The sequence below is a fragment of the Hippoglossus stenolepis genome, chromosome 15 (genome assembly GCF_022539355.2).
Source record: "Hippoglossus stenolepis isolate QCI-W04-F060 chromosome 15, HSTE1.2, whole genome shotgun sequence".
Classification (NCBI taxonomy): domain Eukaryota; kingdom Metazoa; phylum Chordata; class Actinopteri; order Pleuronectiformes; family Pleuronectidae; genus Hippoglossus; species Hippoglossus stenolepis.
The window spans coordinates 2407130-2420651 of record NC_061497.1 but is presented as its reverse complement, the minus strand read 5'-3'; the positions used below and the strand labels follow the sequence as shown (position 1 = coordinate 2420651).

Here is a 13522-nt window from a genome sequence, read left to right as displayed (position 1 = left end):
CTCCTCACTGCAGGAGGTCAGAAGTCAGGGTGAGCCATATGACAGCACCCTGGAGTAGGAAACAAATCACTGTCTTGCCCAAGGACACTTCGGCAGAGTAGATGCTTCTGGGTTGTCTGAATGAGGGATGTCTGCCATGTGGGATTCTTACCCTTTCTGGGACGGAATTTCTAGAAGCCAACATTGTAACTTTAAATCCTAGGGAATTACAGGGTCCATACTCTGCTGAGTTTGGTCTGCAGGTTGTCTGGGGAGTCATGTGTGTGTGTCCCATCAGGGTTTGCAGAGATTAAAGGCATAGATGAGAAATTGGCAGAAAAACACATGTACCCGCACTCACACACACGGGGCCAACGCGGCATGCCAGCGAAGGTTTGCGGTGGATTAACCTCAAGGTTGCTGGGTGGGTGAGCACAGCCGGAGCAGCAGCACAAGCTCACAATTGGGATGGGAACCTGCTGCTGAGCCACACGTAGGTGAGCACTCCTCCTACCAGGAGATTGGAAGGATTTGCACTGAAATAAGGAGAAGTTGGTCAGAGAGTGTGTGTATTGATGTACCAGCATGTTTGTGTTTACAGCAGACTGGCTTCATGTGTGTGTCTCTGCACAAACTTAGAGCATTTTCTGTAGTGCCAGGTTAATGAGAGGGGTAGTTGGCTCTGACATGAGAATTAATACCTCCATCGCCCCTTGACTTGAAATATGGTGATTTCACTGAAATGGCCTTGGCATGCCTCAGGCCTGTTCTGCTCTGTTTGAGTGAGTGTTTGAATGTGTGTGATTGTGCGACTGTGTGTGCATGTGTGATGGCAAAACGATGGGGTGGCAAATAGGGTGGGGGATCTAGCGGGAGGGATGGATGGTTAGACAAGGCCTTTAATAGACCTGTGCACTACAGAGGAGTTTTAGGGTCAACAAACAAAGGAGATATGCACAAAGCACAGTTGGAGGCTCATTTCTCAAAAAAATCCTGTACATATCATTGATCATTAATCTATTACTGTTAATGCTCCATTTTGAACTGAATTTTGAATCCATTTCTTTATCTTTCTTGTAATTGGACTACCATGTTGAACCTGATAAAACTACAATCCCTTACGATAAGTGAAATACAATGACTATACGTTTGAGTGCAGTAGAAAGCTTTACGGAATTTTCTTGCTCTCATTGTTTTTGTACAACCAGAAGTGAAATACTTCCAGCATGAGAACATCTAGAGTGCAGCGCAGCATCCATTGGAATTCCATTTTTATTGGACAATTCTTCAGGGCCTGAAATGCATTACAGATTACATGCAGCCTATGCAGGCAGTAATGTGCCTTAAAGCTGGCGGGATTTATGCGTGGTGCAAGGGGTTAACAGGACTCCCATCATATACCTGTGGTGGATGATTTGATTTGCGGTTCAGTGTTGGATTTCACAGGCACCCCTGCAAAACTAGATGGATGTTTTGTACATAATCCAGCCACATGTTGCATTAAATTACTGCATATCCCTACATTAACATTCTTCCATTCCCTTATGATACTAGCAATAGTGGAAAGGCTTCATCTCTAAATAGCGAATTACTCTTTGTAGCTTACGTTCTTTGATTCATTGTGGTAGTGGCGATCGTGTCGAGCAGAAGGTTTGCACTGATGACTTTGCTAGACTTGTTATTGAAAAATGAGAGGGAATCAATATTTTTTTATTATTGCTTGCTGGTGGTATTTAGTCTCAACAATTTCCACCGGCTTTGGACAACTAGCACAAGACGACCTATCAGGGTTATTGCAGTTGGCATGTGGTATGAAGAAGATGTGCACGATAGCTACAGAGTAGACATTTGTGTTGCAATGGCTCTGTGTCGATATGCTGTAACCCCTTAAAGCAAAGCAATGAATCTGGCTTTAGCGTTAGCAGGTCAGGGTTGAAATGAGACATGCAAGATATCAGTGTTGATGTTTAACATTCAAATTTAGACATGGTTTCATGGGTAGGATACTGCAGGAGCAGATTTACAATTCAATTTGATGTTTAGTGGAAGTGAATCCTACCCATGAATCCTATCAGTAAATAGGATATACATAGTTACTTTTAGAGGAGGTACTTTCTTTATAATAAGAAACCTTTTTGCATCTATAAGCGCACATACGGCAACTGAATGTCTCGTATAACTATACCCCGTCTCTCCCTGGTTGGATGCAATCACTATTTGTAGCATATCATTGTTGCAAAACCTCATTATTGTAATAGTTACATAATTTGTACCACATGCATGGTGTGGCATGTAAAGCCTGAACTGGCTTCAAAACATAATCTTGTTGTCACATGATTGCAGCTCCATGCTAAGAAGGTGCCCGCAAGTTGGCCCGATTATCCTTAACCCCTGCCCCCTCAGTGTGTTTATTGGCCATGTGCATCACTGTAAACCCCCCAATCTCACACACACACACACACACACACACACACACACACACACACACAGAACAATCCCTCCCTGTGATCACCACCCTTTTCCCTCTGGTGTCTGTGTGGCTGATAATGAGTGCCTCCTGTGCCGTCCCACCGCTGCATGTGGGGCCCACGGTCATATTGGCTTCAGACAGCACCGCTGCCAAGTATTACACCCCCTCACCCACCCACCTGCTCCTCATCCACCCCATCTACCCCATCCCCCCCCCCTTCCAACATGTCTGGGTGTGACAAGACACTGTGGAGGGCCCAGGCATTTATGAGCGCTTAAGCCGTGAAACATTGCACCTTGACAGATAACCTCGTTTATTTTCTCTGCATCACTTGGGAGGCGGGGCCGGGTTTGATGGGGGCTTTTTTATATTTTATCACTTAATTCAATTTGGGCAGGATTTTACATGTAGCGGGGCTGATAACACATTTTAAAGCATCGTAAACAGTATCAAAGCAGGACTTGAATAATGAATCGAATGTAATTGTCTTGGGTTTGCCAGATGATTATGTTATAAGAGGTTTATCTATGCTAATAACAGGCTTATAATCAGCTTGCAATGCATCACAGTGACTTGTGGGTTTCATTTCAGTCTTATCTGAGCCCAGTGGCTAATAATTGGTTTTCCTGTGGTTTGCTGTGAGAAATACCAATGCTTTCACATCATTTTAATTTGAGCTGCAGAGATTTTCTGTCAACTTCTGGCCAAGATCAATCTTGCAAACACTCCAGTGATCTGTCAGACATGTCATTCTAATGCCTGATCTCCACACGAATCACACAGATAGAGAAATATTTCTATCTATTTCTATCAGCCTCCACCTCAATCTGTAGGGGTTTTATTTTGCAGCTATGCACAATTTTTGATGCTCTTGTCATCATGGCTAGGTTTGGTGGTAGCACCAGTGTGAGGGCTGTGTGGGGATTGGGTGGGGTGTGGGCAGCTGTTGTGGCTGCTAAATGGAGTCAGCTGATGGTGCTAAACAGCAGCAATGGTGGCCTAAGTGGCTACGCCAGCTGACACGCTAAGGGACAAAAGAAACTAGAGGGAGTAAATTTGTGAGGAAAAATGCATCAGACATTGATTAACAGGTTTGTGTGTGTGTGGGTGTGTGTGTGCTTGCGTGTGTGTGTGTGATTGTGTTCCTGAAGGTTGGTCCCTTAGACCAAGAAGGTGACCCCTCTGGACTCATGGAAGCAGTAATTGAAATGCCCTGTCGCTGTAATTCCCATTCATTTAGCTATAGAGCCAGCTCAGTTGTCCATGTACCATTTACTGAAGGGCACAAAGACTTTCAGGCCAAAGAGCCAAATTACAGAAATAAGAAAAAAATAGAACTGCAACAAACCAAGTCAGTTTTAAGAGGAAAGCGGACATTTCAGATCACCTGTCAAAAAAAGATTAATAAAGACTGTGTGTGTGTGGGTGGGTGTGTGTGGGTGTGTGTGGGTGTGTGCTGATGCACTGCAGGGGGTTGCAGTCTTCAGTCAGTCTGTATATTGGACTAAGCTGGTCATATTGGATGCAGGCAGTGTTGTTCTGTATTTGCTGTTGCAGCTGCCGTGCAGCGTATATGTGCGAATGCCTGTGTTTGTACTGGATGGGGTTGGGAGGCAATGGCTGCTTAGTGGCAGCACGGACATCTGTCTCCAACCGTGAGACACCCACCTCCCCTCCAGACACACACACACACACACACACACACACACACACACACACACACACACACACACACACACACACACACACACACACACACACACACACACACACACCAATATCCTGTGTGGGCCGTTTCATCATGGTGTAATGGTTGATAGGGATCGGAGGGGGTCCACTCTGGATAATGAGAGTGGCTGTTGGAAGATGGCTTCTGATGGGGGCCCCTGTTGAGCCGAAGGGCCTAGACAGATATTGCCTTGGGGAACTGGCTACACTTATATAGAGAAGTCATGTATATGTCTGTGTCTTATTGCGCTTGATAAAGGGATAAGGAGAAAGAGCAAAAAATTTGTGAGTGTGTTCACAGCAGAGCAGATTGCTTCATGTCGGGACAAGTTGTAAGCTGACGGATTGACAGATGACCATCTCAATCCCCCACAACAGAGCTTGAACTCTGTGACGCCTCTCTTGATTCCCCTCCCTCTCTTCAAGGGACTATCTGTCACTCTCTCTCTGCCGTGAATATTTATTCTTGAGGGAAATGAGACACAGGCACACACAAACACACACACTCACACACATACACACAAACATACACAGTTTTCCAATGCTAGCCTTGTATGGACATTGCATTGACTTTCATTCATTGCTGACAGCCTAACTCCAACCCCAGCATTTATCTTAAGCATAACCAGTTCATGTTTTAATCTAACCTCAGTTCAACACCATGCCCCTAATCTTAACCAAGACCTCAAATGACTTTGCCTCCATTATTTATACCAAAAAAGGTCCCAAAGAGGTTCAAATAAAAGCACACACACTTCGAACATTAACAACAGCGATAAAGCCATTTAATTAAAAGTGAGCTTGAGCTCGCCCCAAAGGTGTTTTTTTATGTGCAATTAAATGCTCAAATGATGCCCTGATATACAGCAGAGCCCATATACTTTCCACATGTGGTAAATCACAGAGTTTACACTCCCATTTGTTATGGATGTTTTCTGGAAGCTGGTGAAAGGAGAACTCAGGCAGCAGCTGATGTCTTAAGCAGAAGATTTTAATGTAGACTTGATGCATCATTGAGACCAGAAGGTGAAACAATATACAAACACTAACAGAGTAACGTGAGCAATTGTCACCCCCAAGCTGAAGATGTCTCCCACAGCATCCCCATTATCTCCCTCTACTTGCTTCACCCATTCTAACAGCACATCCATAAATGGCTAGAATTACTGTCACTCTCTATGTTACATGTAGGTGTTCACATCCTATTGGATAGTTAATCCTAAAGTATGCATAACTAAATCACATTGTGTCCTTAAGTTTTGCCACTGGTAAAATACGCAAAAGAGCTGAAGTTGGTGAGAGTTGAAGTTGGTGGCTCTCTATGCTGGCGCATCTGAATTAGATATGAAAGTCGCTAAGCGTAGACGCTACAATGTACTGTTGGTTGGCCCTTTATCTATAACCTGACCTTGGTACTGCTTAGAGAGAGAAGGGAGTATCTGTGGAATTAGACAGGCACTATTCTCCTGTACAAATATAATGTGTAATATACAATATACATAATATATAGTGGCATATACAGTAATGTGTGAGGATGGTCAAAAATTCCTCAGCACCATACATTAACACACTTTGAGGTACAATAAGTAACCTTCTCTTTTTTGTGACAATTCTGTACAATCTGCAATTGGCACAGCTATAAGTGTACATCCCAAGCTGATGATTGCTACATGCAGATTGTTGTCATAAGGTTAAAAAAACATCTGACACAGACAGTAGAACTGAAAGCCTCACGCGAGTTTGTTTAAGCTGAGTGGTGTGTACATTTATATTGTGATGCTGAGAAAATATTATATAGTTGTGGACTGTTGAGGCAATATGGAATTTACATCAATTTAATGAAACTGCATCCTTTTTCAAATATAAAGCAGATATCATGATCATGATATCATTTTATGTATTAGCTAACTCTTAATTTTACATTTCATCAAAGAGCTTATGAAGCTCTACAGTATACAAACAAATCTCATCTCATGCAGCCTCATTTCAGCACAATGCCGCCGAAATGTTTCACTGTCAGTACTGTGCAGTCACTGTGTTAGTAAAATGGTAAATGGTCTGTATTTATATAGAGCTTTTTCTAGTCTTGATAACCACTCAAAGCGCTTTACAGTACAGTTTATTGCCATTAAACCATTCAGACACATACAGTGCATCTATGGGCAGCACTTTTTCTACGAGGGCCAATTCAGAATTCAGTATCTTGCCCAAGGACACTTCGGCATGCAGATGCCCTACCTTCTGTTATTGGAGGTATGACGCTGCCAACACCTCCTCACCACTGCTGCGGCTGTGTTTCAGCTAATGTTCGAAAACCTAACCTTGTAACCGTTTGAATTTAATTATAGAAATAGGAAATAACCTATATTTCAACTTGAATATACATTTGAATGATTATTGCAAGATGATACAAAAAATGTCTCCTAGTGGACATATCTTATTGTAGATTGGTACATATTGTCATCAGCTTACTATTTGTATACATCAGAGCAGGTGAAACATTTGTATTACAGTTTGCAGGCTTTCAGTTCCAATCTATATTAGAAATCTATTCAGTTGTGTGTGTAGATGTGTGTCTGTCCTCTTATTAAAGCTTGCCGTTCAGGCCCAGTAGTGGGGATTACTCTGGCTTTGTTGAAGGGGTTTAAAGGAAAGGTCAGAGTGCACCCACTTAATATGGGCCCCCAAGGGCCTCATGGATAATTGCCAGTGCCTAATAAACTTCTAGAGACCCACTTTTCGTTCAGATCTGATGAGTTTGACGGGTAGAAAGGGAAAGATCGCAGGCCCCTGGAGCCGTGATCTCAGAATGGTGTGTGACAGGTCATCACGGCGGCCCTTTAACCCCGCTGCATGGTAATTCAGACCTGGGGTGCAGCAAACTGTCCTATTTCCATCTTCTCTGCACGACGGGACAGGTTCCTGAACAATTTGGTCAGGGTTTTAGAATCTGCTGCGAATAGTGATTGAGGAAAATGTCGGCAGCAGGTACCGATAAGGTCAGGGGTGTGGTTAAGCATATCCTTTCAGGAGTGGATGGGCCAATGGGATTTGGAATGCCCCAAATGCTCGGTGGCTAAGTAATTGGCCACCAGGATATGAGTCTGACTGTAGCCATAAGCGGTAATTTCATCCCTCTAAGAGACACAGATAAAAAAGACAGCAACATAATGATTCAGGAGCCGACAATGAATCATGTACACCTGCATTTTATCAGGGCAGAGGCAAGAACTGGCTCCGTTAGCTAATGAGGAAATGAAAAATATCCTTTTCGCTCCTTAAACACGGATGTGCCCGTCTCCCATGACCTTGATTACCAACAAAACGGGCAGATTTATCTCCTCACACACACACACCCCCTTACTCTCATTCAGGAAGGACGCAACGCTATCTTGACAAGAAGAGAAATGAGCCTTTGGGGCGTACAGCCTGACACTGAGATACAATGCATTTTCCACACAAGGCCAGGTATTTGAGATAAAGAAATGTCCTTAGAAGTCTTGGGTGTAAGTGAGTTCATATGGATGGATGGACAGATAGATATATAGATGGTGATAATAATGTTAATATCCTGGGGCATTGTTGGTCTGCCAGTGCTGTCATTAGGGGAGGTGTGCTATTAATCAGATGAGGCAGTGACCCTCCCCTGCTGGCCTGTGACATTATAGTGACATTGGTGCTGTGTCTTCACTGACACGGCCACACACCCTCGTGCATCCCATCATGTATAAAGACACGCATGCCTACATAACACACAGACACACACATATGTTCTGTACATGTTCCACAATCTATCAGTATTGATAGATGATGACAACAGGCCTGGAGGTGATAATTATCGACAAACAGTATCATGTGCAACTCACTTTACATGGACATAAAACCATGTGGATGGGTAAATATTTTTTTTCCCACTGGATTTACTGGGAGATGTCTTTCAGCAAAAGTTTTATACTTTCATATTCAAGTGTAATAACATACAACATATTCTCCTCCGTGGGCTTATTTAGCTCTCAACGCTTAACATATCCAGTGAGTAGACTTGGGAGTTTTTCTGACAGAGCTTTGAAAACCTTCCTGGATTCAATGAAATCTCAGGGCAGATATAACCAGAACACAAGTTTACACAACTCAAGACTTCGTTTCAATGGAAAACACATTGAATAAAATGCATGACTAATAAATCAGCTTTTACATGGAACTGCAGGCATGTTGTGTTCTCTTATTTAGTGTTGTGAATATTTATTTTCAAAGTGTGTCTTATAAAGTGCCAAAATGTCACCTTTACAATATGAGGGCACCCTTAATAAATGTTAAAGGAATCACCTTATGAATGGAACCCAATCTCGTAACTGCTGGCTACTTTGTCATATTTGCCAAATTACACTTATTATTTAAGTGATTTGATAGAGTCCTCTTTTGAGAAGTACTCTATGTAAAAGAAGAACACCGACTCTGAAAGCTGCTGAATTGCAAAAATCTGAGTACTTACATAATAAATTAATTTACCAGCTTGGTATTGAATGTAAATGCTGCTCCTGTTAATACATTTTTTGTCACCCTGAAAGGTGAGAAATGATGACAAAGGCATTTGGTTAAATTACAAGATGAGTCGTTATTAAATTGTCATTTTTTAAACCGCCAGTTGAGTTGTCTGGGCGATGTTCCGCTTTCTTTGATAAGCTTTAACTGACATGACTTTGTTGAGCTAACAGATTTCTCTCCACTCACCTTCATGACAGTCTCAACAGCCCTGCAGATAGCTGTATTATCAGGAGAGAATTGAGGCAGGGCATGAGTTGAATGTCCTAATATTGATACGACTGACTGACATCAGCTGGATCACCATAATGCATGCAAGTCAGCCATGCTATCCTCAAGCATCAATTAATCATCCACCAATTCCTTGATGTCCAAATCCCACATCTGCCCATAGCTTCAAAGCTTGCTTTGTGGAATATTTCAGGGTAGAAATTGGATACCCCAAGTGCTATTTGGAAGTTGTGAAGAGAAAGGGAATGTTGTGAGGATATGCTTTTCAGATCAGTAAGGGAGGGTTTTGTGGGGACGCTCAGGCCAGATAGGAATGCCACATGAACCCTCTCATTGGTTTTATCCCTTCCAAAAATCCCAAGAGTGGCTCAGACCAGACTTCTCGCCTGCAGGCCTTCATTCATTTGGCTTCTTCCTGGTAGACTGCTGTTGTCAGTACATCATTCTAGTCTGCAGAACCATCCACCACACCTGTAATCTGAGAGGTCACAGAGCTCTGGAGACTTGAGATAGAAAAATCCCAATGCCTTCAGGTAACAGGCACAGAGGTATTAATATGGAAGCAAAAGAGGAGGGGGACTCAAAGATCTCTAATGTTTTATGAATAGACTCCAAGAAAGCAACACAGAGAGAGAGATTTCCTGGAATTGGTATTCCAAGGGGCGTCTGGCAGTTTATATAGATTTCTATGATGTACTTTGTTTAAATGGTCACTTCTTTTTCTTGATCGCATATCCAAGTGCCTTAATGCATGTGCATTTGCCAAGGGTGTGTGTCTGTTTGTGGATCAGATTGAATTATTCATCTGCTTTGTGTGTGACAGCTACAAGAGCCTCCATTATTGATGTGCTGTGATGCCGCACACATTACACTAAGTCACTGAAGATCCTTAGGGACACATGCACATCATGTTAAATTCAGTCTTATAATGTCAACGTCCCTTCACTCTTTGTGTTATTCCGTTCACACAGTAAGAGATGATCGTGATATTTGGTTTGCACCATTCATGTTGTTTCTTTTTAGGACCCAATGTCAGTAAAGAGTTAATATGACTCGTATGCATAGTCATGTAAAGTAAAGGATCATCTGTAGGCAAAATGTGAGCTGGATGTCAGCAGAACTACATATATCCAAAGCTAGATAGAAGATGGTACCATCAGCAAAGAGGTTTTCACTTATTCTTACCATCTCCCTGCATCTTTGCTCTTTTCTCCAGTTCTGAGAGATGACTTCCGTCAGACACCCAGTGATGTGGTGGTGGCAGCTGGTGAGCCAGCTGTCATGGAGTGTATCCCACCCAGAGGCCACCCTGAGCCCACCATCTCATGGAAGAGAAACAACATCCGGGTCAATGATCGAGATGAGAGGATCACCGTAAGTTGGCTGGTGGTTCAGCAATTCACTGCAGAAAGTTAGAAACCATTTGTAGCAACAGTTTTCATTGTTAATTGTTCATGAAATGTTATCTAATCTTCATCCAAGTCACAAGTAAAGACAGACAAATTGTGCTTCAACTAAAAATCCAATAACAATTCTTATCTTTTGGGTCTTAATTGAACACATGCATAACATAAATATTCACATTGCTGGTAGACACAATATGTGAACCCTTGAACTCAATCAGTTCAAGCTGTACCAAGATCAGGAGGAATTTTAAGAATTTTTTTCTACATAACAGCTTCACCTCACATGTATTCTTAGGACATCTGGTGTGAACGACTTTCTGAGCTCATTCCTCAGCATCTCTATCGGTGCAGCTCTGACTGCAACAGGAGGATTTTCTTTGTTTGAATTCCTTTTCTTGTAGATTTACCTTTAATGTTAAGGGTCATTGTGCTGCTGCATAACCCAGCTTGTACTGATCTTCAGCCAGTAGACTAACACCCTGACATTATCCTGTAAGATACACTGATAAATTCACTTTTCCCTTCAAGATGACTAGACCCAGAGGCAGCAAAGCCCCAAATCATGATGCTCCCTCCTTCACTGTTGGAACTATGTTTTCATGGTGGCGTTCAGTGCCCTTTTATGCCACATGTAGTGCAGTGTTTCTTCACAAACAATTCAACCTTAGATCATCAGCCCACAGAATATTTTCCCTAAATTGACATTTGGAAAGGTAAGGTGCTCTCTGCTAAACTTTAGGCACACTGTGATGTTTGTTTTAGAGAGCAGCATCTTCCCCTGTGGCATTCTGCCATGGACACCAGGCTCCATGCACCATAATTTACAGATTGTTGACTCATAAACAGAGGTGCCGCCTGCTCCAATTATTATTCCTCTAAGCGTGTAGCTATGACTCTGAGGTTGTTTTGTTTCCTCACTGATAATTTGGGGTTGTGAATTTGGAGTTATCTTAGCTGAATGCCCACTTCTAGGTAGGATAGCTTCTTGATCGTAATTCTTCTGAGATCTTATTTTGTTAAAAATGATTCACATCTGCAGATGCTTCTTGTGAATTGCAAACTTAAATTGAATTAATTGGAGTAGCTCTGAACCAGTCAGGTTTCATTGACACTTGCAGTCTCCAGAATCTAGTTAGCTTTTTACTCTGTTATTAACTGAGGGATTCTCATGCTTTTTCCAAACTACACTGCACATATTTAATTATGTATTCAGTATGGAACAACACCACAATCTTTGTGTTATTGGTTATAAAGGTTGCTCCTGATTGTAATGTAGATAAAGATCTGATTTTGTTTGAAGATATATTAATGCATAAATGCAGGTGAATCCAAATGGTTCATCCACTTTTTCTTGCCACTGTATTGTGTTTGTCATCACAGTTTTTGGGTCATGCTCACTTCCCCTTTTCAGTTAAATGTCCAAATTAAATTTTGGATGCCCTCTGACTAAGGATTTCTATTACCGTTAATGGAAGGGACTGAGTTTTGATTATTGATGAGAAGACTATGATTAAAATAGCTCCATCACACATGATTTGAAAAACAAATTGCTGAATAATTTGCTACTGCACTGATTGCTGTAATTTAGTCCTTTAAGGTTAACTAACCCACCTTCTAGAAAAAAACCAATATGTAAACCTGCAGTTTGGAATCAAAGATGTCTGCACACAGTGTATGTCATCATCAAACAATGAATCATTGGCGCTACTTACTGTAGTATACACACAGCAGAAGAAGGTGTTTCTATGGCGATTGGCCTGGAGCTAGACCCATTGTCAAACAGTGTAAAAACAAGCGGAGCCATCTGTCATGACACACACTGAAAATGATGGAGTGGCTTCTCTCCTGACTAACGTGCTTCAATATCCTTTTCCCAACCTCTCACCATTTGTCTTTTTTCTTTCCCCCTCCACCAACACCAATTTCCCTTCTCCTCCCCATCCTCCTCCTCCTCATACCTGTTTATCTCTCTTCCTCTGCCTTTCCCTCCTCCCTTTTCATTCCATCACTGTGCCCTGCATTTTCAGATCCGCGGTGGCAAGCTGATGATTTCCAACACCAGGAAAAGTGATGCTGGCATGTATGTGTGTGTTGGTACCAACATGGTTGGAGAGAAAGACAGTGATCCTGCAGAACTAGTGGTTTTCGGTGAGTCGTTGTTAATGTATCTTATTAAATGATGGACAACATGCATATATTGTATATATTATTTGACTCTTTGATTACACAAAAACATGTTTCAGATGCAAAATTCCATATGTTCAGATAACAATGGCCAGTTAATGTACAGGTAGCTGTACGTAGGAAATGTACATAGGAAATAATATAAATCATACTAATCTCTTGTCATCTATAGTAAAGACATTTACGATTCCTCTTGTAGAAGCTTCTCAAAACACACATATCCTGTTTTCCGCCTTTTCTGAATTCATTTCTTCTTGGCTGCTCTTTCTTCTCTCAGCTGTTGGAACAGAAGATGAATGTTCCCTTCCCAGTTGCCCTTTGCTTTGCTCTCTTGACCTCTCGTCTTCTTTCCTCGTCTCTGAATCTCTGCTTTGCTCTCAGCAGAGCAGCAGCATAAGCCCTCTCAAAGTTTGTATTGATCCCAGGAAACAGATAGAAAATTGATATTTTCTTAGCAGTCCCACCAACCCCCTCACCCTCACCACCACCGCCCAGATGCTGTTCCATCTGCACACTGCAGTGCAACAGTAAACCTAAAGCCAGTGTGTAACACTCAATTAATCAATTTATGGTTGAAAATGCACTCCCTGACACTTCCCCTTATATGTAATATTACTGCCATCTGTGAAATTTGCAAGATAATAGCCATCGCACATCTGCACTAATATTTCTAGGCTATCACAATTTATTATGGTCATGATGAGAGCTTACATTTCCTATTTGTTTCTCTGGACAGCCTGTATGACACCGGTGTATTGATTCTACCACCCATGTAACTGTGCTGCTTCAACAATCCAATTACCTGATTAATCACTCTTACGATAAATACTGCTAATAATAATAAGTCAGTAGAGGTTCATCATCAGTTCCTGTGTGTGTTTTGGTTGTCCTAGAAAGGGGTTAGATGAGGCTTGGAACACAGATTTCGACTCAAATGGGCTCTGGTGCAATGCAGTTTTCCACACCGTGCCTAAAAGCCAGC

At 42.0% G+C, this 13522-nt stretch overlaps 1 protein-coding gene across 4 annotated transcripts in view; it reads left to right on the top strand.

The window, feature by feature from the left end:
• The window catches only part of robo3 (roundabout, axon guidance receptor, homolog 3 (Drosophila)), an 85313-nt gene that overhangs the window by 29529 nt on the left and 42262 nt on the right, over positions 1-13522 (top strand). For all 4 annotated transcript variants that reach the window (XM_035179253.2, XM_035179251.2, XM_035179254.2 and 1 more), the window contains exons 3-4: positions 10167-10324; positions 12384-12504. In XM_035179253.2, coding sequence (XP_035035144.1) covers positions 10167-10324; positions 12384-12504 — 279 coding nt within the window. The remainder of the gene's footprint in view (positions 1-10166; positions 10325-12383; positions 12505-13522) is intronic.